Source organism: Culex quinquefasciatus, chromosome 3 (assembly GCF_015732765.1).
Source record: "Culex quinquefasciatus strain JHB chromosome 3, VPISU_Cqui_1.0_pri_paternal, whole genome shotgun sequence".
Taxonomy (NCBI): Eukaryota; Metazoa; Arthropoda; class Insecta; order Diptera; family Culicidae; genus Culex; species Culex quinquefasciatus.
The window spans coordinates 175399622-175420883 of NC_051863.1; the positions used below are offsets into that span (position 1 = coordinate 175399622).

General features: G+C 38.1%; 1 protein-coding gene across 1 annotated transcript in view; it reads right to left on the reverse strand.

Moving 5' to 3' along the window:
• The window catches only part of LOC6040654, a 110329-nt gene that overhangs the window by 13653 nt on the left and 75414 nt on the right, over positions 1-21262 (reverse strand). Inside the window, exons 4-7 of the mRNA XM_038261361.1 lie at positions 8073-10086; positions 6722-6872; positions 5697-5810; positions 2768-2852 (exon numbers count right to left, since the gene is read on the reverse strand). Coding sequence (XP_038117289.1) covers positions 2768-2852; positions 5697-5810; positions 6722-6872; positions 8073-9765 — 2043 coding nt within the window. The 5' untranslated portion in view covers positions 9766-10086. The remainder of the gene's footprint in view (positions 1-2767; positions 2853-5696; positions 5811-6721; positions 6873-8072; positions 10087-21262) is intronic.

The following is a 21262-nucleotide window of genomic DNA, read 5'->3' on the forward strand; positions in this document are numbered from 1 at the left end:
ATATTATTTCACAATAGTAAATTGTTTCCTTTTTGAATAATTCACAATAAAACATTTTAATTAAGTCTTCATATTTTTATTTAAATTTTAGTCTTTAAATATCTCTTCTTAGCTTTACATTTTTCTTCTTTCAATATAATTAGAATTTATATTTTTTAATGAAATTTTCCCTTCTTTAATGTGAATTTCAACATAAATATGATAAAAACTCCTTCAAATCTTCGACAATGGAGACAACTTTGCTTTTTTTATATTTTGCAATAAAGTTTTTTTTCAATTTTCCCATTTTTTATATTCAACATGAAGAAGGAAAATTCTCTTATAGATGTTCTCTTTAAACATTTCTATTACTTCTGCAATTTTTTCTTTGCTGGTTTATTTTTTCGCAATTAAATTGTTTACGCAAATTCCCTTCTTTTATTTATTCAAAACCAATTTTAAAGACGGGACAGTTAAAAAAATGCTAATGAAGTTGACTTTTTGAATAGATGTAGGTGGAAAACATAAAAAATAATGCGATTCTCAAACATTTAAAGAGCATGATAATCTTTAAAGAGACTTTTCTTTCTATAAGGGTAATTCTCCGCCAACTCACACAGCAGTTGCCCCGACCCCTCTTCGATTTGCGTGAAACTTTGTCCTATGGGGTAACTTTTGTCCCTGATCATGAGTCCGAGGTCCGTTTTTTGATATCTCGTGACGGAGGGGCGGTACGACCCCTTCCATTTTTGAACATGCGAAAAAAGAGGTGTTTTTGAATATTTTGCAGCCTGAAACGGTGATGAGATAGAAATTTGGTGCCAAAGGGACTTTTTTGTAAAATTAGACGCCCGATTTGATGGCGTACTCAGAATTCCGAAAAAACGTATTTTTCATCGAAAAAAAGCACTAAAAAAGTTTTAAAAATTCTCCCATTTTCCGTTACTCGACTGTAAAAATTTTTGGAACATGTTATTTTATGGGAAATTAAAATTTCGTGTTTTTTCTAACTTTGCAGGGTTATTTTTTAGAGTATAATAATGTTCTACAAAGTTGTAGAACAGACAATAACAAAAAAATTGATATATAGACATAAGGGGTTTGCTTATAAACATCACGAGTTATCGCGATTTTACGAAAAAAAGTTTTGAAAAAGTTGGTCGTCATCGATCATGGCCATTCATGGTCACCCGCGACAGACACGGACGACGAAACAAAGAGAAACGCAAAAAGTAACTTTTTCAAAACTTTTTTTCGTAAAATCGCGATAACTCGTGATGTTTATAAGCAAACCCCTTATGTCTATATATCAATTTTTTTGTTATTGTCTGTTCTACAACTTTGTAGAACATTATTATACTCTAAAAAATAACCCTGCAAAGTTAGAAAAAACACGAAATTTTAATTTCCCATAAAATAACATGTTCCAAAATTTTTTACAGTCGAGTAACGGAAAATGGGAGAATTTTTAAAACTTTTTTAGTGTTTTTTTCGATGAAAAATACGTTTATTTGGAATTCTGAGTACGCCATCAAATCGGGCGTCTAATTTTACATAAAAGTCCCTTTGACACCAAATTTCTATCTCATCACCGTTTCAGGCTGCAAATTGTTGAAAAACACCTCTTTTTTCGCATGTTCAAAAATGGAAGGGGTCGTACCGCCCCTCCGTCACGAGATATCAAAAAACGGACCTCGGTTTCGTGATCAGGGACAAAAGTTACCCCTTAGGACAAAGTTTCACGCAAATCGAAGAGGGGTCGGGGCAACTTTTCCCGATTTCGTGTGAGTTGGTAGAGAATTACCCATAGTGTAAATTTAATTCAAATAAATAGCATTCCACCTCAGGACACATTTATAAAGCCGTATCTTACAATTCAACAGGTGTTTACAACCCATATTCTTAGATCACCCCCATCTTTAATAGCTCAGCGAAGCTTGCCAACTGGCTCAACCAAACCGCCCCAACAATCTGTTCCCGGCATTTCCCAGCTAAGCAACAGTTGTGCATTTCCAGATTCTGCTCCTAGAAAACGGATGCTCAACGCCAAATGTGCGGGCTGTGCTTTTACTACCCCGACAAAAAGCTCCCCCTACGTGGCTCGAACTGGAATCTCTTAAAGAAAAAGGGGGGGGGGGACTGAAACAAAACGAGTCAAGCGTAGGGAAGCTAAAAAAAAGGAGAAAAAAAAAGTACATTTAAAACGAACCCACCGACAAACCAAAGAGTAAAAAAACAGTGGGTGTAAAATTGTCCCTTCTTGGATTCCCGTTCCGCGTTACTCCTTTCGCCGGTAAAACCCCAAAGTTGGTAATGACCGTAACTAAACGGGCAATAGAGGCGGCAGCAGTGATTGTCAAGTTTTTTTGCCTTTAACATTTTGTAAAACGAGTTTTCTTCTAGAAATCAATGTTTATTTTCAAAGCAATTCTTTTTCTTCACAGTTAGACAAATTTAAAAATTGTAGTTTAAAGATTTTGCAGAGAATTTCCCAGCTTCCCTTTAACTGGTCCTTCTCGGACCTATGGCAGTCGACATCTCCACCCAGCCCCCCCTTCAACCAGGACAGCACCCCGTGAAGCGGAAAGGACCGTCCGCAAAACTAATCTCCGGAGTGACACTTTTGGTCTAGCGTGGGAAAAAAGCGGGTCCGTTGGTCAAGTCCCACCGAGGACGAACGGGGTACGAACGGCACAAAAAAGCTCGTTAATGTGATAGGGCCTCCCAGGGGTTTTCCAAGAAGGGCCAAACGGTGGAAAATGGGGGAAGGGTCGGAAGTAGTACTTACCTTCACACTTTGATCATCAAGATCGTGAACCAGGATTTTCCGCTTCTTGTGTCTTTTCTTCTTGCAGTGTCGATGGTGGTGATGTCTGGTGGCGGCGACGGCAAGGGGATCCACGTGAAAAAAAGAGTAGAAAAAGGAGTGAATGATGAGCGTGAAGGGGTTGAGCGGGGGTTAATTGATTTTGCTTGTCTTTTTGTTGGTACACAAGAAGGTGTCTACTTTCAGGGTAAAATGTTGGATTGGATAAGAACCTTACAGTGACGGGTAAATATTTTTATAGGAGCTAAAAAATATTAAAGTATTTAAAACTGAGTGAGTCAACTCTAAAAAATCAAAGTGTTTCAAATCCCGTTAACAAAATAATTATGAGGACATTTTGTTGCATCATTCCGGAAACATAGCCCATGATATCTCAACACTGCTTTTGCCAAATTTGCCCAACATTTTGGTGAGTACTCGTGAAACCGGTCTCAAAAAGTTTAATAAAAGATAATAAGAATATTTTTATGTTTTTGTAGCTAAATGTACTCATTGTAACTTGATTATTCACAAAAAAAAAACCTGAATTGAAATGAATTGAATTTTTATGCTTTTATATAAAAAATCGTATTTTTATGGCTTTTGTATTTTCTTTTAATACACAATTCCAAAATCGGTCTTCTTCATGCACACAGTTTTTCTTATATTTATTTCTCTGATTCCGACTTGGGGTCCAAACGAAATTCTTAACCTATATTGTGGTTTCGAGAAAAACGATCAAGCTTGCTTTGCAGATGGAAGTAATACAAGCTTAAACCGCTCTTTACTCACTTTAATCATGAAACTATTAGGAGTGAATTGAAATCATGTTTCCAGTGTATTTAGTAAATTTTCTGTAATATGAAATTTTAAGATTTTCTACATGTAATGAGTAATCCAAGGTTTTGTATGAAATTATTTTGATATAATATTTTAAATATTTCTTTGGATATGTATCAAGGTTTTTTGGGAATGAGCTATGAACAATTATACAATCAACCGGGATGACCCTGAAAGCTGCAAGATTTTTACTCAATGAAAAATACGATGCACATACGAATGAAATGGCTCAAAACCATTGAAATCTATAAAAGAGTAAGGAGAAGACAAATTTTATTTAAAAAAAATGTCCACGGCTCTGGTTAGACTTTACAGGAGGGCCAAAAAAAATTTTTTTTAAATAATCAAACATTTAAAAAATACAACAATCTTTAGATATAATTGCCAGTTGGCTACTGTGAACGATATACAAAATTCTTTAAATTTATTACATATTTCCCGGAGTTTACGTTATTTTCTGATATGTGGTTCATATACTCAAAGTTGATAAAATGCTAAAATGTACTTTGTCTGAATCAAAAATAATAATAATTTAAAATGTAATGAAAGTAAATTTTGAAGAGGGTGACACAAATTTCAGAAAAATATTACTACTAAGGATTATTTTATTGCTCTCAAAAGGTCAAGATTTTCTGATTTAAAATGAATTTGAATTGAAAAACACATTGCATTTTCTTTATTTAAGTTTTCGGGTTAATAAAAACTATTCAGTACAAAAAAATTATTATGAAAAAGCGAAGTTGAGATCCATACTTAACAAAAGTTTAAAAATTACAACAGATTCTAAGCTTTTCCTTTAAAACAGTGTCAAATGATAAAAAAAAATCATAAAATTGTTTCGTTTTTATGAACCACCAATGACATTAACTTTGGGTGTTTTATTAAATGTTTATAAATTCAGTAAAATAGAATTTTCATTGCCTTTTGTTTCATAGAAGTCTGAACAGCAGTCCATAGGTCCATACGGTGATCCATTTTTTTCAATTCAACTTTTTTCGAGAGCCCAAATAAAAAAACTTAATAAAAAATAGTACATTTGAATAATTATGTAAAATAGCCTGTTGATCACTTGTAAAGTGGTTTGATATTGATATAAAAAACTAATGATTTATTAAAATGTTGATCCCCATTTTAGGAAACAGTTTCAATGTGAGTAAAACTAGTAAATATCATGTCAAAACTTTCATCATTTTTTTTTTGAAATTCAGGCTTTCAGGATTAAGGCAGATAAAAACGCAAGTTTCAAAAAGTTTTTTTCAACAACCCTCCCCTCCTCCCATTATTGAAAATTATCTCGAAAAATCAAAGGCAAAAATAGTTTTTTTTTCAAAAAAATCCATGGAAATTTTACTGCAATCAACTAAATCAATCAAAAAAGATTTCCTCCTGCGTTTACATTTTTTTGGTCATGTTTTGGTTTATTCCAACATAACTTGAATTTTAGAGAGTTTTTGAAGAATTTTTTTTTTACCTGGAAAGTTTTTTTAGGTCGAGTCTTACTTTTTTTGAAAATAATGATTGCAATTCAACTTTACGGGTTCAACACATTTTTTTGTTGAAATGTAAAAATTCTGACCCTCAACGATTTTTTATTAGTCACACTTAATTTAAAGATGAAATTACGCAGTTACTTTAATTATGCGGCCATTTTTGAAGTATAAAAAAAACTTTTAAATTTTATTGAAAACTTAAGTGCAGTAAATAAATCAACAATACCTATTGAAAACTGCCATTTTGTGTTTTCTATTAATTTTTATGTACGAAGATGATGAAAAAATAACAGAAGTTTCAAAGTACTTGAGCTGATTGATGTATTTTCCAGTCCTCTAAATTGAAATAACGTAATTTATTTTTATAAACATCTTATTTTGTAAATTTGGCCCGCAAGCTCATTTGAGCTTCAAATTTGGCCCGGTCTCCAAAAAATTTGAGCACCCCTGTCTTAAGATGTCTACTACACAACCTTTTCAACAGAATTGAGAAGAACCAGAAAAATTCTAAAATCCGAAAAAAATCATCTTTTTCAACAATATTATAAATTCATCTGAACCCAACACATTTTTTCACTCACCTATGCTTATGTCTTCTCCTATGTTCAGGCACTATTGCATCAAGCTCCCCGTGCCGGTCCGGATCAAGCTGCAGCGAGACGTCGTACATGAAGTCCTCGTCGTACGGGAATTGGCTAAACATTCAAGCGAGAAGAAAAAGAATAAAAATGTTTAAGGTGAAGCCGTTGATCATTTTCGAAGAAAATTGATCATCACTATAAAATATTCTGTATTAAATTCAATTTAACGAATTTCAGCACCAAAAGGAATCATCATGTGCCCATTGTTGCCTTCTTGAAGCCACTGAAAGAATTTTTGATCTAAATCAATTGTGCTTCAAAATTTATATAATTTTGTGGCACAGTCATTGACGTCTTAGTTGGCAATCATTGATTAATGACGATTTCCATAACTTCACAAGTAATGGGATAATCGTTACCAAAAGGTATCAGCATGTGTAGGGCACTATTCTAAACAACTTGTTGAAGGAATTTTGTCAAAATATTGAAAGCGACGCAAAATTTATATCATTGAACGAAAAATCATAACAATGATGGAAGTCTTCACGTTAAATAGGTGGAACATTTTGAAGCAATTCAGTTTTTTTTTCATTGCGATGATTAGACTAGAGGTCCTAGTATTTTTGTAGAATATTATTCCAAGGACTGTTGTATCGAATCTATCGTGAGGTCATTCATTGGTTCTCATGGGAGTACATTTCACCAGCGTTCTTCCTGGTGGTGCATGATGTGGAAAATGTGCTGGTTTGAGATCGTTAACTCAGAGGTTGGAACAGTTTAAACACACTCTAGAAGAGGCATTAAGCTTTAACAAACTTGTCAACAACTCTGATGCAAAAACTAATTTTCTGATACTCTTTCCAACCTATTGTTTAACAATCTTGATGCTTCCAACTGCTTGTACAAAATGAAACAGAAAAAAGTGCAACCACTCCCGGTAGATACTCCACAATCCCACCTGTATCCGGAACTTGTTTCGGAGGTCCGAAACGGAAGGGGTCCTCTCCCACGGGGTGTCAACTTACATCGGTTGGTTGGGCGGCCGGCTCAGGATACAGTGCTGCAAGCCGCCGCCGCCACCACTGGTTCCGGCAGTGCAGCCTCCGGATCCTCCCGCCGTGCTAGTAGAGGGAAATACAATTACCGGATCCGAACAGCGCTTCAGATATTCTAGAACAGGAGGATGAGAGACAAAGTTACTTTGAGAAAATCGACGCTCGTGACACCGAATCGACAACTAAACACCGTGAGTGTGAGTGTGTGGAAATCTATGCGACTGTGTGCTTGTGCGATTCTCTGTGAACATTGTGATTGATTTAGTACATTTTTTTTTAAATTCATGGTCACTGAAGAACATTTTTCTAGTTGATGACAATTTTATGAACTTTTGCTTACAAGATGTTTAAATTTTGGTTTAAATAATACAACTCGACAATTTTGAAGTGGATGTCAGTAAACGCTTCCGTTTTGTCATGGTATGATAGATTTGGGCTTCTCGAACACGATCCAACCAAAAGAATTGAATTTCAGTGAATTCGAAGCCGGTAAATACAATTATTTATTTTCAGGAAATTTACTTAAATTTAGATCTGTCGATTACTTCAAGAAGCAAGTTCTAGGAGCCAAATCTATCATAAATTAATACAGTAAATTTAGAAAGTGCCGTTTTCTTAAGATTTTTGCTATTATGTGAGTTCATGTGGGTGTCGTCGGGGGACAGTTTCGTTGGGAAATTCTAGGAGGATCCATTTTCCCCTCTCTTCACACACAAAACATCGCATCCACAGCCGTCTGTCAACGTGTTGGCTTTTACGAGCCAATAATACTCATCGTTCGTTATTGGCTTTGTGAAGGCTTCACTACGTCAGGATGCTCAGGAGTGGAAGGATGCATTGCATTGGCCGCGGAATATGTACACACACGTGTGAAATGATTTATGTTTGGAGGCGATAACGGCTAACAACGAACGTGATGATGCATTATATTTGTTGTTGGCGACAGTACCAATGCATCGCGTAGAACACGTGGCCAGAGGCACGTATTAAAAATAGTACCAGCATTCATGTGCAAATTGATATGGTGCGAGTGTGATTTATAGCTCTAGTGTTCACAGGTTGTTGGATAATTTATTGGTTATGTCTTCATTTTGAAAGTGTATCCAAGTTGATTTTCTGTGGTTTAAATATAATTTTGACCTGTTGGGATTTAATTAACTGAGTCAAATTTTAAATCGATTTGCAGGGCAACTACTACTTTGCAACCTCTCGTGCGTCCAAATACAGTGAAGTGATGATCAGTGCTGTTACACCACGCTAGAAAGTTGAGACTACAGAGAGCAAATAAAGTTAAGAAGCCCAACCTGGACCAGATACTTACTATATTTCCGCTTGTTGAGCTTCTCCTCGTCGCTCTCGTTAAGCTCGCCCATCATCAGCGGATCGTCCGCACAGTCTCCAGGATCCCTGGCCAGCGCCATCCCCATAGTCGTCGTCGTCGTCGTTGCACGATTGCTACTAAAGCTATCCCTATGACTACGGCTAGTGTTGTGCTTCTGCTGACCACCACTTCCGGAAGGTCGATAGTGCAGCTCCACGTCGCAGCTCGACTGCCGCAGAAAGCCGTGGCGCGGCGGTTTTCGGCTGGATTCAGCGCCGCCACCACCGATTGTCGTCGCAGGATGTTCCGTTGGAGTTGTGGCGGCGGCGGCAGTGGATAGTCGGTGCAGCTTGATCATATCACTAACCGGCGACGCGGACTGGCGCATCGATATCACAGGTAGGTTCGGGGCCGTCAGTTGATTAAAGCTTTCGATGAGTCCCGGCGTCGGGGGAGGAGGATTGTCGTACACGAGCACGTCGCTGAACCGCTTGACGGCGTTCAATTTGTTGAGCTTGGATTTACTAGCGCTACTACTACTGCTATCGACTAGGGCTTGCTGTTGCTTTTTGCTGCTGCTCCGCCTGTCCGGCGGTTGCGGCTGCTTCTCCTTCGGTATCACATTGGAGTTACTGTTGCTGAGGTTGCCGGCTTCCGGGAGGGCGGCGTCCTCGGCGTTCCGGCTGAGATCGATCACGAATGAGGTGTCTTCGATGTCTTTCTTCGATTTCGTCGACGGCGCTGTCGTCGTCTGGTAGGTTGCGGTGCTGAACGTAAGATGGCGTGCTTCGGTTGACTTTTGTCGGGGTAGAACCGGACTGTTCTGGGCACTGATGGACTTGGCCTCGAGGACTCGTAACCTGTGGGAAGCGGTACCCAGTAGTGCCGGCTGTCGAGTCGATGTCATTCGATACTTGCTAACGTTCTTGATGATCGGAACCGGTTCGGAAGCTATGCTTCGTTTCATTTCGGATATCTCGCTGACGTCCAGCTCGATGGACACGTTGGTACCGCTATCCTCCATGTCGTACTGGGTGCTCAACGGATCGGAATGTGGCTCTATCTCGATGGACACGCTGACCGGCTCCAGGGTGCCGCACCGGTCCCTAAACCGGACATCGTTCGATCGGATCGACTTCCGATCATCCTCCAATGATTGTGCTATCGCTTCACTCTTCGAAGGCAACTCATCGCCGAAGGTCATACCTCCAACGGCTCCACTAGTACTGTCATCGTCCCGCCCAACTCCAAGCCCCTCAACCCGATCCCTCCCTTCCACCCCAACCCCTCCAATGGCATCGACCAGCGACGAAAAGTCTCCAATCTCCACAATAACCTCATCCACTCCATCGCTGACCGTCGAGTACTCCGGCACCGGCAATCCTCCAACAGCCCCCAACCTGTCCGTTTCCTCCTCCTCCCCGTCCCCTCCATCCTCCACCGCCACCCCGCCATTGCTCTTCCTCTTCCCAGCCTCCCCATTCTTCCCCACCACCGTCTTCTTGCACGACCTCCTCCCAAACAGAATCCTCCGCAAAGCCCGCGACTTCTTGTTCCGCTTCTTCAGCTCGCACTCCCGCTTGATCGCCAGGATCTTGTTCTCGACCAGCGTCGAAAAAACCGCCTCGAACCGGATCGCCCGGTTCAAATCCTCGTACGTGTCCGTCGTACAAACGGCCTTGTCGACCTTCATCTTCTCCGCTTCCGTTTAACCCTGGCCAGCTGTCTGCCAAGGCCGTCGGATCGTACGGCGTAACGGTGTCGCATCTGCGTGTCTACCGATTCGGCCACATTCCACAGAAAAGTTCCCACAACTTGGTTGGGGTAGCGGAGAGCGGCGAGGGTGGAATCAAAATGAAGCTATCAACGGGACAAGGACAAATTGGGGTTCGGTGAATGCTACGGCCCTTCGAGGACCAGTCGCAGGAGATGGAGTTCGATTGATAAACAGCCGGCTGATGATGACATCATCTTCATTTCATCTCATTTTGTTTCGTTTGCGACGGGGGGAGATCTGAAATGAAAGATAGACGAAGAACAAATTAGGCTTTTCTCCGTTGTCTCTACCGAGAGGCTGTCCATTATGGGTGGGTGAAATGGAAGAAAAATAACTTTGGTTATGGTTTCGTAATGAGGTCGGGGAAATGAATCGTTTCAAGGTGAGGTGGGTTGATTCTGTGGGCGGGGATGCTATGCGGTACAGTGGCAGTTTTTCTTTTAGGAAAATTTTTAGTACAATCTTGAAATATTTTAAAATAATTTAATATGTTCATCAAAATTACTTACAGTTAACCCAAAGCAACTTTGGAGTTTTTTTTTTGAAAAGGTCCAATAAACCCAAAAAGCAAAATCTGGAAATTTGGTTCATTGGTTTTTGCTTTTTGGGTGTTTTTTAATACCCCTGACTCAAGGCGGTTTAAAAACACCCATAAAGCAAATACTGTAAATTTAGTTTATTGGACCTTTTCAAAAAAAAAAACTCCAGAACTATCAGTATGCGTTGCATAAATATTGTTGATTTGAAAAAAAAAACTTTCTAATATCTAATCGAAGGTTCAAGTGAATCCGATTTACATTTACAGTAAACTATTGCAAGATTTCATCGTGAGGCATTTTTTGCAATCAACACTTTGAACACTCAAACTCAACAAATCCCCACCTAATGAAACCAACCTATTAATTTTCGCACTTTATGCAGCAAACAACACAAAATCAACCCCCCAAAGAAATGCGTTACCGCAGAGCAGCTGTCATCAGTTTTTATGAAAATGCTCAAGGCCGTCCAATCCGCCATGGACCATGAAATCCAAGTAAATATTAAACCAGAAACCCCCAACACCCCCTCCTTCCCAGCAGTCTTTTGGCCCCCTGGTTTGGAGCGAATCCGGTGCCATCGTCGTTCACAAGTGCAGCACTTGGTGGCGCTGCTCTCGGAATACTAAATTGGACGACCGTGTTGCTTTTATCATTCCCTCCGGCCCCAGGCTCCACCGGAAGGTTCTGGCCACGGAGTCACTATCTTTTGAACGTTGATTTGCTCATAATTAGCTGAACGTGAGAATGTTTAATCAACCGGCGAAGTTTTTCTCGCCTTCTGAGTCTGATTTGCTGTCCTCCCCGTGGAGAACGGTACAAATGTCCGCGTGGAAATCTTCCGTGCCGAGAGATAACCATCGCTAACGCGGTATGTTTTTCAATTTCACCGGGTTAATATTTGGTCCATTTTGGTGATGTGCGTAGAATACATTTCAATCAATTTACAGTTGACGATGTGAAAAACGGGTGGCCCTGGGACGCGACACGTGCCCAGTTCCAGTGTTTACTGTTACGTAAGCTGGGACAAAACATGTGCGTGGATCGATTTTTATCGGGCGCCAATCTTTTTTTTTTTTGCTCCCACGCATATTTTTGTCCGATTTCCGTCCCAGACTTGCTGCCATTTGCGAGCAAACGATTTTTGGAATCTCGATTTATACAAAAACCGTCGTACACACTCGATCATTTTGACGTGTTTATTTGTTTGTTGGTCCCCACCGGGTCCAATGTACTATATAGCTTTTTGTTTACAACGTGCGGTCGTCGGTAATTAATGGCGCTATAAATAAGGACGCACACGTGGTGGGAGATATGGGGGCAGAATTTGAATTCTTCAAACGAAATATCTCTTTGACCATGGTTATATCGGACAAATTTAGGTGATTAAACAGTTAGGATCAGGGTAGCTCAATATGCAGAACTGACGGTTTCTAGTTTAGTTCAGGCCCCTGAACAACTATATTTTTTGAAGTTTATGTCCCTCAACCCTGGCCAAACTCAAGAAGGGGGACAGAAAAATAAAAAAAATTAAAAATTAAATAACAAGCCATGGTATTCACATTTTAATGAAAAAACAGTTTTAAAATGAATGATACACCTGCCCAGTTGTATTCCAATCATTAGTTTTAAAAATTGCTAGGGATTGACGAACCTTTTTTTTCAGCCGAAAAAAAACTTTTTGCATTACTGTGCAATGGAATTTCACAAAAATTCAAAATATGTTTGGTTAATCCCAGACATGCTAAACATAATTTTGAACGTAGGAAAATGCATTTCAATTTGTTTTCAGTTTTTAAGACTTCTCCATACCATTCCATTCCATTAAAATTTAGAAGTTTTTTTTGAAAAAAAAATTGTTTGCCCACTGATTTTTCGGCACGAGACTTTTGAAAATATTTGCAATGGCTTAAAAGAGTATAAAAATTTAAATCACAAGCCATGGTACCCTAGTAACATTTTAGGTTTTAAGTAGGCCATAAAAGCCCGTTTAGGCCGTATGAGGGTTTTCAGAACCATGATAAAGCCTGTAAGTTTAAAAATGTTACTAGGGTTTTTGAATTTGGAATACAAAAGTGCTTCAACATGCATTCTACACCTGCCCTGTTTTTTGCAATCATTAGTTTTCAAAATATCTAAGTATAAACGCATTATTTTTATTCCGAAAAAAAAAATGTTTGCGGTACTATACAACGGAGTATCACCTCCCTTCCCACCTCCCCATTCAAATTTCCTCCACAGAAATAGGGGGGCAGTGAAAATTTGCTTGAATTGAATAAAATTTTCACTGCAAAAAAACTCTAAAATTTAAAAATTAAAAAATATTTAGGAAAAAATGTTTACCAGTTATAGATGCATTCTCAATCAAATGAAGAATTTTCAATCATTTAAAAAATATAAAAGCAGAAACCACAGAGCGGTACAAGACAGCAAAGTTGAAAAAAAAAATTTCATAAAATCATTGACATTTCACCAATTGTTGATAGTAGCATGTAATGATAAATAAAGCATTATGCAATACCTTTTGCATCAAAATTGCAAAAAACCATGAACTTGGATTTTTTTTAACGTGTCCCATTCCTCTCGCCCTCAAGCAGAGCCGAGGGACAAAAATTTTAAATATAATTTGTACTAGTTTAATTACTAGGGTTAGTAAGGCCGTTGCAAATATTTTTCAAAGTGTATGTCGCCTCCCCCCTTCAAAATTGGTCTGAAAAATCAGGGGGCAAAAAACATATTTTTCCAAAAAACTTCAAAATTTCCATGAAAATAGAAGTCTATTCAAATGAAAACAATCTAAAATGCATTTTCTGCATTGATGATCACATTTAGCATGTTTGGGCTAGTTTTAAAATGTTTTGATTTTTTTGAAATTCCAATGTACAGCATCGCATGAAAATTATTTTTCGCAAAAAAAAACAAATTTTCGTCAATACTTAGATATTTTGGAAACTAATGATGGCAAAACAACTGGACAGGTGTATAATGCATTTTAAATCACTTTTTTCATTAAAATGTTGAAACCTTGGCTCGTAATTTAAATTTTCGTACTTTTTTTTATTTTTTTGCCCCCCTCCTCGACTTAGATCAGAGTCGAGGGACATAAACTTCAAAAAATATTTGCAACGGCCTAATTACAAAATATTGGAATTTTATGAAAATTTCAGGGCACTGAAAAGTGAAAATTCTTTAAATTAACTCAAAAACGTATTACTTTATTACAATTGTGTAAACTGTAAACTGAAAAAGTTAGCAGTAGTTCAAGATACAAAACGTAAGTCCTTGACAAAAAAATATAACTGCAAAAAATAAATCAATTTATCAACTTTGTGAAATGTCGTAGAATTTTCATCTGCTAAGTTCAAGATTCTGCTATCCTAATTTAACCGAGATTTAAGAAAATTTGTTAAAATACATATCTACAAAACGAAGCAAATCTTTAACAAAAGATTCAACAAAAGTACAATTAGTGATATAAGTTAAAAAAAATCATTTGGTGGTATGGATTTAAGCTATAAGTAAATTTGAGTAGTCAAAAAAGGGAAAATGTGTAGCAGTTTTGAACATTGGTTTTTTTTTAATTATAATAAGGGCGTTGCAAATATTTTTCAAAGTTTATGTCGCCCCCCCCCCCCCTTCAAAATTGGTCTGAAAAATCAGGCGGCAAAAAAAATATTTTTCCAAAAAAATTCAAAATTTCCATGAAAATAGGAGTCTAATCAACTGAAAACAATCTTAAATGCATTATTCTGCAATTATAATCATATTTAGCATTTTTGGGCTTGTTTAAAAATGTTTTGAATTTTTATGAAATTGCAATGTACAGCACCGCAAAAATTTTATTTTTCGCAATAATAAAATTTTCGTCAATACTTAGATATTTTGGAAACTAATGATTCCAAAACAACAGGACAGGTGTATTATGCATTTTAAAACACTTTTTTTCATTAAAATGTTGAAACCATGGCTCGTTTTTTAAATTTTTATACCTTTTTTATTCCCCCCCCCCTCTCGACGTTGGTCAGAGTCGAGGGACATAAACTTCAAAAAATATTTGCAACGGCCTGAATGTTAGAAACATTGATAATTTATACATTGATAATGTTGTTATTTTACACTCTTTTTAGAACATTGTCTAATGACGAAAATAGTACATGGGTTATTTTAAACTTCACACTGTGTAATTTTATATAATAACCAATCAAAACTAGTTTGACTAGAAAAATGCATTCAATTATCTGCATTTTTTGAAATGTGGTAATAAATAACATCTTCAATAACAGTTTTAAATTTGTAATGCATTTTGAATTTTTCAAATAGCCGTTTTCAAACTTGTGGAGTGTTTATATTTAAAAATCTAAGTTAAATACATAAAGTTGCAATTTGCCAATAGATTATTTCAAATTTTTCGGCTTTTCACGGCATTTGCCAAATTTCACCTCCGTTTAATCGCTTAAAATCACTAGCCCGACTAATTTCTATAAGAAAATGTAGGAACCTTATAATAATAATAAGTTTTATTTGTTATTTGAAATCTTTTTAAAACGTCGTCTTCAAAGCAATTATTTGTCTACTTAGATTGGCACTTTGAAGAGTAAATGTTTTGTATAAGCTAAGTGAAATTTGTTCAAAATTCATCAAAACATACAAATCTACTCCTCTACAAACTCTAATATCTTTCCAAATATACTCACAAAAGACCATGCATATTTCATTCTCTCACTACGGCTACGTTCCCCATCATGAATATTCTGCCATGCTTGTTGAGGTATCCACTGAAGAGCTGGCTTTGTGTTTTTTTTTTGTGAACTAAAAACAGTATCCTGCCGACTGTTTATTGTTCAAATCGTCGCAGACATAGTCGATCGTCACAAGTATACCCAGTGCCGCCATTGCCATCGATTGCCATTACGTGATGGTTGTTTTTGGTGGGATTTAATTTTTTAATTTAATGTTTGTTAAAAATATATTTTCTGTATTAGCACCATTTTATTTAGTAAATTATTTTTTTATACGTTAGGTTTAATAAATCGTTGGATTCTTGATAAAATTTATCATTAATTTAATTTAATGACCATTTCCAATAGCAAATAATTCCAACAGTTACGTTTCACGACGCACAGATAGCCAGAAGGTAGCACAACATCACGACATTTTATCGAATTTTCCCAACATGCATGTCGTCATAAATATTTCCAGCACCCTCGTCCTGGAATGCTTCAGTGGAAGTACAAACTTGCAACTCGTTTTCATATTTATGTTTATCGATTTAATTGAATTTTATTTGCATTGTAATTTATCTGCCCCATCCCACCCGATATGGTTGTCGATGGACGCTGGTCCTTTTGGTCATCGATTGCCACAATGAATTACGGTAACCTGCTCGAAAAGCGTTTGTGTGGGCATTGCTAAATTGACGGTAAATTGCACGACGGGGATGGCTTCGTGTGGTTAACTAATGGAAGTTGTGGTCTGATAATTGCTTGGGAATCGGTTGAAATCAAATCAAATGTTTCCTGATCAAAAATCTGGTTTGCTTTGAAATGAAAATTTGTCCTTCCAGTGATCCGCCTCTTAAAGCACAATCATTAACGCAAGCCACCTGGTTAGAGCATATTTCAACCCGATGAAGATAATTATAATCGGATCTTACACCAGATGCAGTCCTCGTTGTACCAGCGCGAGAACAACTCTCAACTTGCAGAAAGTGGCAAAAGGATCCACTTCCAGAACAAGCTAGGTATACCTGGAAGGCACTCGAACGACAACGGGGACAAGGGGGACAAAAGGAAGGTCCATTGAAGCGAAGTAGTTCTGGCACTGAATCCACGCTTGGCAGAAGATCCTTATCGCTTTTCTTGGTCTTTTTTCCCTGTGCCATCTTGAAGGTTCTCCGACCCACGGAGATGCACTCGAAAGGCGAGCTGAAAATATGATATTCTTGTGCGTTCTGCCTTCTGCAAAAAAGGTTTTCCTTCCACGATGAAAACGAAACTCAATTTGGAATTCAATCTGGTTCGGTTGGATTGAATTGTTGAAAAGGGGTGGGCTTTTTTTTCGCTTTCTCTAGGAATGTGGAAATTTGCCAGAAGTCTGGTGGCTGCTTGACTTTGCGACCTTTTGGGAAGTTGAGTTTTTTTTAACTCGGTTGTAGAAGGCTTTAAATCTTTAAAAATTGTATTCAATGAATCTTCAAATCGCTTTCACCAAACAGCTTCAATAAATTCTAATTAATCGCTGAAGCGTGAATAACGACGACAAGCAGAAATAAGTGAAGACACGCCACAAAAGATGGATTTAATTACGCTCCAAAACGACCTTTCGGCGTTTATTATCGCAACCTTTTCCGTCGTTTTCGCACACCATCCATCATCTAAGGGACCGTTTGGCGAGACTTGGATCAGCCTTTGAGTAACTGGAAATGAAAATTAACGAAATAAACGTTTTTTTGTACTACACAAATAATGTTTGATAAGATTTGTCGTCTAATGAATACCCGCTTTAATATGGTCTATAAACGAAGCACTATTCTCGATATAATCTAAAGATTTATGTACAAATGACCAACAAATCCCAGCCTGCACTTGATAGCCATTTGGTGCCACGTAAAGTCTAATAAAGGGGTAATTCTCTACCAACTCACACGAAATCGGGAAAAGTTGTCCCGACCTCTCTTTAGTCAAGGCACGGAATCGAAAAAGGGCTCATTTTATTGTGTCTAACGGCAAATCATGTAACAGGCCAGGTTTTGATGGATCTAGACTAAACCGACCCCGCTGAGTCCGAAAATCGAGGTCACGAAGCCGGATTCCTTAAGGAAAGCGAGATATTCAAGATGGCGACCAATATGGCGGCTATATAGAGAAGTTAACAATATCACAGTATGAAGGTTGTTGACGTGTCGATTTTAACTTATTTTGGGCCGCTGAACCCGAATATGACCAAGAAAATCGGTCATGGCGACCAAGGAGCGTGTAACCCAAGATGGCGTCCAATATGGCGAATAGTGAATCTTCAAGTAATTTTAAACAACATGTAACAGGCTTGTGACCGATCAAATTTAACTAATTTGGGGTCGCTGAACCCGAATATGACCATGAAAATCGGTCACGGCGACCCAGGAGCGTGTAATCCAAGATGGCGTCCAATATGGCGAAGAGAAAATCTTCAAGTATTTTTTAACAAGATGTAACAGGCTTGTGACCGATCAAATTTAACTAATTTGGGGTCGAAACGAAACTATTGGCACTACGCCCCCCGGGGCATGGCCTTCCTCTAACGTGGGATTTCTGCTCCAGCGCCTCTGACGAGACAGGAGAAACCGGGACCGACGTTTAACTTCACCATCCGATAGAAGCTCAGTGGATAAGGCGGGAATCGAACCCGCGTCTCATAGCATCATCGGGATCGGCAGCCGAAGCCGCTACCCCTGCGCCACGAGACCCACAAATTTAACTTATTTGGGGTCGCTGAACCCGAATATGACCATGCAAATCGGTCACGGCGACCCAGTAGCAAGTAATCCAAGATGGCATCCAATATGGCGAAGAGAGAATCTTCAAGTATTTTTAAACAACATGTAACAGGCAAATTAGTTAAATTTGATCGGTCACAAGCCTGTTACATGTTGTTTAAAATTACTTGAAGATTCACTATTCGCCATATTGGACGCCATGTTGGATTACACGCTACTGGGTCGCCGTGACCGATTTTCATGGTCATATTCGGGTTCAGCGACCCGAAATTAGTTAAAATCGACGCGTCGACAACCTTCATACTGTGATATTGTTGACTTCTCTATATAGCCGCCATATTGGTCGCCATCTTGAATATCTCGCTTCCCTTAAGGAATCCGGCTTCCTGACCGCGATATTCGGACTCAGCAGGGTCGATTTAGCCTAGATCCATCAAAACCTGGCCTGTTACATGATTTGCCGTTAGACATGCTATTTTTGGGTTTTTAGCCTTGACTACTTCGATTTGCGTGAAACTTTGTCCTAAGGGGTAACTTTTTTCCCTGGTCACGAATCCGAGGTCCGTTTTTTTATATCTCGTGACGGAGGGGTGGTACGACCCCTTCCATTTTTGAACATGCGAAAAAAGAGGAGTTTTTCAATATTTTGCAGCCTGAAACGGTGATGAGATAGAAATTTGGTGTCAAAGGGACTTTTATGTAAAAAAAATTTCTCCCATTTTCCGTTACTTGACTGTAAAATTTTTTGGAACATGTCATTTTATGGGAAATTTAATGTTCTTTTCGAATATACATTGACCCAGAAAGGTCATTTTTTCATTTAGAACAAAAATTTTCATTTTAAAATTTCGTGTTTTTTCTAACTTTGCAGGGTTATTTTTTAGAGTGTAACAATGTTCTACAAAGTTGTAGAGCAGACAATTACAAAAAAATCACGAGTTATCGTGATTTTACGAAAAAAAGTTTTGAAAAAGTTACTTTTTGCGTTTCTCTTTGTTTCGTCGTCCGTGTCTGTCGCGGGTGACCATGAATGGCCATGAGCGATGACGACCAACTTTTTCAAAACTTTTTTTCGTAAAATCGCGATAACTCGTGATGTTTATAAGCAAACCCCCCATATCTATATATCAAATTTTTTGTAATTGTCTGCTCTACAACTTTGTAGAACATTGTTACACTCTAAAAAATAACCCTGCAAAGTTAGAAAAAACACGAAATTTTAAAATGAAAAATTTTGTTCTAAATGAAAAAATGACCCTCCTGGGTCAATGTAGATTCGAAAAGTACATTAAATTTCCCATAAAATGACATGGTCCAAAAATTTTTTACAGTCGAGTAACGGAAAATGGGAGAATTTTTAAAACTTTTTTAGTGTTTTTTTCGATGAAAAATACGTTTTTTTTCGGAATTCTGAGTACGCCATCAAATCGGGCGTCTAATTTTACATAAAAATCCGTTTGACACCAAATTTCTATCTCATCACCGTTTCAGGCTGCAAAATATTGAAAAATACCTCTTTTTTCGCATGTTCAAAAATGGAAGGGGTCGTACCACCCCTCCGTCATGAGATATCAAAAAACGGACCTCAGATTCATGATCAGGGACAAAAGTTACCCCTTAGGACAAAGTTTCACGCAAATCGAAGAGGGGTCGGGGCAACTGCTGTGTGAGTTGGCGGAGAATCACCCAAAGTGATTTTATTTGTTTTCATTTTCCAGCTGCCCCATTTTCCGCCATAGACAATGGTGTGTACTGTACTGGAAATAAAAAAATAGGGTGAAGAACTGCAATTTGATTATAATTCAATTATTATTTTTAATTCTGAAAACATTTATGATTTCTGGCATTGTTTTAATGTTTATTCAAACATAAACTATTTTGAAAGAAATAATAATAAAAGTCAACAACTCAAAATATAACCAATCACCCTAGTTCCTCTTAATTGCTAGTGCTTCGCTCCTACCACCCCAGTTCCCTGTCCCTGGATTTTCAGTCGCAACCAGAGAGCTTTTAATACAGTTCAGGCTCTCTTACTCATTGTCGAGACTTGGCTTACCAGAAGTCGTCTACTTCTGCCGCACCCTCCTTGCCTCAGACTGGTCTGGTCTGGCCGTTTTGTAGTGTCCCAGTATGAGAGCTAATCGTTCGAAGACGGCGGAGAAGATTGAACAAGTTCTTGGTCCTTGGGAAGTTATTCCACTGCCATTCCATTCATTAGCGTTTTTTGTTCTCGATTTCGTGAGCGATTGGACTTCGTTGTGATCGGTTGACCAATGTGATTTTTACAGCATTTACGAAAAAAGACAGGATGTCAAAATTTCAACCAAAATGTTAAGATTTTTGTAACTGAATCAAAACTAAAATCACTGAAAGCTATTTCAAATAGCAAAAATAAATGAATTAATAAAATATTTGTGACAAAAGAGCATAAAAGCAACGCATTGAAATCGAAATCCTGGTGCGAACAGTGCAAATGACATTGATCGATTTGTGGGGGCAGTTGAGGGAAAAATCAGAAGCTTTCGATTATTTGGTAGCTTTAAATGGTTTACAGATTGACTATTTGATGAACGATTACAGTTCCTAGATCAACCAGAATATTTATTTGTTCAAACATTATTCATTCTCTCTTTGTTTAGTTGATTAAAATAAACGTAATCATCACTTCATTAAACCTACTGTTCATCACTCTTTCGGTAGACTCAGCCAAGCCAAGTGAAGTTGATGCAATTTATTAGCAGTGCTCCTCTTGAGCGTTCTGTTTAACCCGCTGCGGGAACCGTTCTCTTGACACGACGACATCGCAAATTGACTCTAGGGAAATTTTTGGCGGTTTATGAACAGCGAAGAAGACGAACGGTGAGCTACCGACTCCCGCGGGGTTTTTGGCCCGGGCGTAACACGACTGTCTGTCGTTTGTCATTCTGCGGCTTGAGGAGATCTCTGACGGTGAGGAGTCCAACGGTGAATTAGGTTATACAAATTAAGCCTTTTTTCAATTTGATAACATTTTCATTCCGATTGACTCTCAAAAATTATTTAAGCATTTTAAAAACATTTTTAAAATCTTTCAGTTTGCTAAATTATCAAAAAGGTTTAATTTGAATTTCAATCTTTATTTCAATTTGGTCAAACTGTAAATTTCACTCGGAACAAAAAAAAAAATAGATAATTTCGGATTTTCCTCAAATAAATCAAAGGGCCCTTCTCTTCCAAGACACAGCAAAGAGCTGGCGCGCAAATTAACGATTCTGTTCCATCATCGTCACGCTCACCCCGTCACACACAAACATCACAGCGGTTGCCAAAAGTGCAATAGAAGAAGAGCGTGGGGTACCTGTCAAGCGTTTCTCACCTGGGAAACAGTAGTCCCAAGATTTTTTGGACACGACCTTCACCTTCG